Source organism: Amblyomma americanum, chromosome 6, assembly GCF_052857255.1.
Source record: "Amblyomma americanum isolate KBUSLIRL-KWMA chromosome 6, ASM5285725v1, whole genome shotgun sequence".
Taxonomy (NCBI): domain Eukaryota; kingdom Metazoa; phylum Arthropoda; class Arachnida; order Ixodida; family Ixodidae; genus Amblyomma; species Amblyomma americanum.
The window spans coordinates 29040434-29044879 of record NC_135502.1 but is presented as its reverse complement, the minus strand read 5'-3'; the positions used below and the strand labels follow the sequence as shown (position 1 = coordinate 29044879).

Below are 4446 nucleotides of genomic sequence, written 5' to 3'. Positions count from 1 at the left end.
TACTATTGACGCTCGCTTTTTTTCCGCGTGACATTAAACTTTTCTTAAACATTAAACAGTTTCTCACGGGCAGTCTAGAAATGGTATGTTGCTCTAAGAAACTTCTAAATAAGACATTTATGTTTTCATTTATTGCACTTTTTTGGTCCCGTAGATGACCGTGCCTATGTAAAGCATTTCCGCTTTTCTGCACCTGCCTACCTTTCATAATTAAATTGCGCGAAAGGAACTCTGTACGTGTGCGTGTTTCTTGTCTCTGTCCCCGTTCTTTCGTGCACTTTAATCATGAATGAGAAGCAGCAACTAGCCCGCCAGAAAAATCTTCTTTCCTACCTTTGTTTGTACTTTGCGAAAACATTAATATGATATGCAGCAGCAGCTTTATATTGGTGCCAATGAATCGCCCGCGAGTCATTTCCTGCCTTTTGGCCCCTCGCTTCAAAAAGCAATTTTTTGAAGTTATAGCCTTGTATTCGGCCATGCTTTGGATATGAATCGTTAAAATATATTTAAATTCACCAATATTTAATTGAAAACGCAGTTCTAGAAATAAATAGAATACAGCGGCTAGTGTCTTGTCGGGTTTCCGATTCTGGTGGGATCTTTTCGGGGTGCAAGAAAAGAATGAAGCCGGGTTTTACCTGAAAATGAGGGGCCCTATGTATGCGTGAACAGTTTTGAAGGAATAACGCGATTAATCATCGGTTCGGCAATCATGTAGCTGTCGTCATTGAAACGGCGATGGTACAAAGTATTTAGCGGCGTTCACTCCTTCAGAAATGTATGATGATCATGGATTTTTATGGCGCAACTGCATCTATGGCCAAAAAGCGCCATGGCATAGGATAAGCCGAGCACCAGGCCAGGGGAAAGCTTTTACCCATTGTGTCACCGGTGGGTACCCGGCGGCACTGGGGATCGAACCCCGCCCCTGCCGCATGCGAGGCGGATGCTCAGACAACTTGGCCACCGCTGCAGTTGCTATCAGAAATCTAAAATGTGTAGTATTACACATTTACCGTTGTGTAGTATTGCACATTATTACACATTTACCATGAGTATTGCACATTGCATAGCATGTTTTGCTCAATAATGGCTGCGGTTTGCCTTGGCTAGGCATGCATGCGTGCATTTTTACCAATGCATTGATAGATGCTGGCCGACGCCGTAATGGTTTTGGGTGGCCTTCGATGCTCTGCATGATTGCGGTGCATGCATAAACACGTTGCAACTGAGGATCGTCATTCGACGTGGCCGGGCACTTCCGTTCATCCGAGTGGCTTTCTGATGGAGAATTTCGCTCCTCCTTTCACCAGCACAAAGTCCGAGCGAGATCTATGCATATAGGCATTACTAATGGTCCCTTATAGTCGGGCACTTCAACGGGGAAAAACACTGGCGGATGTTCTTTATGAAGCGCATTTCCGGTATACATACTATCTGACGGGTGTTGAAATAGGGTGTATTTGTTGGGCACTTTGTTATATGGTAAGCCGCTGCAAAGAGTTTGCGGAAGCGTCTCTGAGAAGGGACAGACACTCCTCAATTAGAAGTGAAACCGACTCCGGCTATTTCTAGGTGGCGGATTTCCGGGTTCTTCTGTTTTGCCAGTTGCGCCTGCTAATGCGAATTTCGAGTACGTGTGCACTTGTGCTGTTCAAACTATGTGCGCACAAATGAGCGCCTCGTTACTACGCAACACTCATTCGACATGCAGCAGCCCGGAGCGAAATACCCCATAGCGACCTCAATTCGCTACAATCCGCTCAAGACGCTGCGCTTGTACGCCGCTCTGTGAGGTAATTAGGGAGCGCATCAATTTTATGTGCGGTGAAACTAACGAACCCAGAGCGGGTGCAATAACATTGTCGGGAGGCACAGTATTTGGGACCGATACGGCAGTCCGTCGGATTCGCCTCCACCTTCTTGGCATTTGACAATTCAGCCGGCCGCCGCGCTGCTTTTCTCTGGCAAACAGCGAAGGCGAAATGAAGGAAAGTGCCAGCTGTTCAAGCGACCCAATGGTTCTCGCTCACCCAAGCACGACGTGCGCGGGGCCGCATTGCAGACCTTTCAGCTTGCCACGGTTCGCAGCACCGCGTACGCCTGTTCCGTCTATTCTTGTTTCGGCCGGACCGGACTGGCGTGAGGCTATAGCTGTGCGTAGTGCAAAAACCAACTCTGGAATACTTCGCGAGTCCTGTGCAGTTTGATGCCAACGTGAGCGTCGGAGTCCTTTTATCGATACTTCAACGGCCACGCAAAGGTGCCGCCTATATATTTTCAACGAACCTCTTCGTGTCGAATTCGTGAAAAGAGGTTTTGTTTTTCTGTTGCGAAATTTTTAGGTTGCTCGACCGTTTCAGACAGCCGGCTTCATAGGACAACGCGCAAAAAAGAGAAACACATTGCAGGACTCGCTTATTTTGTATTTATTTCTTCCCCACTGCTGGTGTCTTGGCGGTCCTCATACTTGAGCACGTTTCCGGGCCGAGAAAATTACCGGAAGGCCTATCATTCCTCCGTGGGGCCTTTGCCGCTTGCGTGCCTCTCCGCACCGCTGCCAGTTTTCCTCAGTTCACTCAGCATGTGGCCGCGTTCAGTGTCAGAGCTCCTGATAGGCGCGCTGCCGGTAGCAGCGGCCGTCGTGCTGCTGCAGAGTGCTAGCCACCAGTGCGGCGTCCGGGCAACGGCCATTGAGGTTGAAGACTCGACGGTGCAAAAGACGTCGAGGCACCTGGGACTGGCGCCGTTCAACTTGGGCATCAACATTCCCTACATCTTCAACATGAAGCTACTGACAGGGCCAACCAGCACCGGTCTAGGACTGAGCGTGCCAGCCATCTTCAACATGCAGCTGGACACCGGCGGACCGCACCTCCTGGCGCGTCCCACGGGACTGCGACTCAACTTCTTCGGCGCCGGTCGCAATGGAGACGGCAAGACACGGCGCAGGCGCCCCAGTATATTCAGGCCGGCTGAGTACGACCAGGTCATCGACGCCAGGACTACGCAGTCATCGCCGTCGTCGTGACACTGCGCTTGACTGTAAAGAACGAGCGTCAAACAAGCATGACTCAGAGCTCTTATGACTGGTACACGATCGCATTCTTTTATTCCTGGACGGCACTGTATGAGAATCGGCCACCGGAACGCAATAAAGGTACAGTTGAAAAGCATTCGTTGGCTTTGTCTTCTTTCGAAAAAAAAACTATTTGGTTTTTTTTAATCCCCCAGCCCCCAACAGGACGATGTTGTTGAACAGCAGATCCTTTATTGCTTGCAACTCCCATTGCGCTAAAAAAATTGAACAATTGAGAAAAACCTAAGGGGACGGAAGGGAAGATACACTTTTTATTGATCGGTGATTAATACAGGAAGGCCTTTTGACGTAATTTGCAAGTGAAGTGACAGGCGATAGCTTGCTTTCTGCCCGTACTTGTATGTCGCTTTCTATAAAACACATGCTGGGGCGTATGGCGGGCCACGAGCCCGCCGAGCCTGCTTCGACGACTGGGCGCAATTATGCGTAAACCAGCGTTTGCAAAAACTTAGGCCTGCAATGCGATGCTTATCACGTACCGTAAAATACCGAGTATCCGCGCATGGTCGAATGAGGCCCCCTCCCTTTTTTTGTTGTTAAGATTTTGAATTTTCCTTGAAAACTGAACATGCGCACATGCGATTATGTCCCATTTCAGGAAGAGGTTCAAGAACTCTACAAAGGCGCATCATGCACCCTTTGTTCGGTATCTCCGCATCGCTTATCGCAAGATGGGTGGGTGGGGTGTTAACACGGCAATGAGATCATTCAGGCGATACGCCGAAGCTTTAATCACCCGGTTTTTCAAGTCTTCTAATCAACTGAGTGAATCCTTCTTCTGGCATTTTCTGTGTATACGCGGTACCGAACACTCTCCCCTTCCCCCGCATCCCCTCCTTTTTTAGCCGCCATCTTTAATTCAACGATTGGTCGTCGGACCAAGCGAAAGACCACTTCGCCATGTGCCAGTACTGGATTTTCACGCCTGGACCTAACAATTGCGCCCATCACCTGATATTATGTGATTACCTTCAAATTTTAGATGGCCGCTTGCTCAGCATTTTATGATACGGTACAGATTTTGCAGATGTCAACATGTTTACGTGCTCGAAAAGCTATATGAAGTGCTTACACCATTGCACAAATGCATTTCCCGACATACAGGCGCCCACAGAAGTTTTCGGAGCACGACAACTACAGTACAACAAAATTGAACTGCGGGGCAGCGGTAGCATTCAGCCAAAAAGAGAAGTACGTGCTTTACACATCCATGCGCGATCTCATTTGCGCCCCGGAACGTATGGGTGCACCTCTATGAATAGCATGGAAATTCAGCTTTTTCGTGATTTCGGTATTCCGGAAACTTTTGTGGGAACCTGCATATTCGAACATATCATACCCAA

The 4446-nt window shown here is 48.7% G+C and overlaps 1 protein-coding gene across 1 annotated transcript; it reads left to right on the top strand.

The window, feature by feature from the left end:
* The first annotated feature begins 2259 nt into the window (after positions 1 to 2259).
* LOC144136534 (uncharacterized) lies at positions 2260 to 3171 on the top strand. Its single transcript, XM_077668921.1, has one exon. It carries the CDS (start codon positions 2588 to 2590, stop codon positions 3032 to 3034), a length of 447 nt encoding a protein of 148 aa, XP_077525047.1. The 5' UTR covers positions 2260 to 2587; the 3' UTR covers positions 3035 to 3171.
* The last annotated feature ends 1275 nt before the right edge of the window (positions 3172 to 4446 follow it).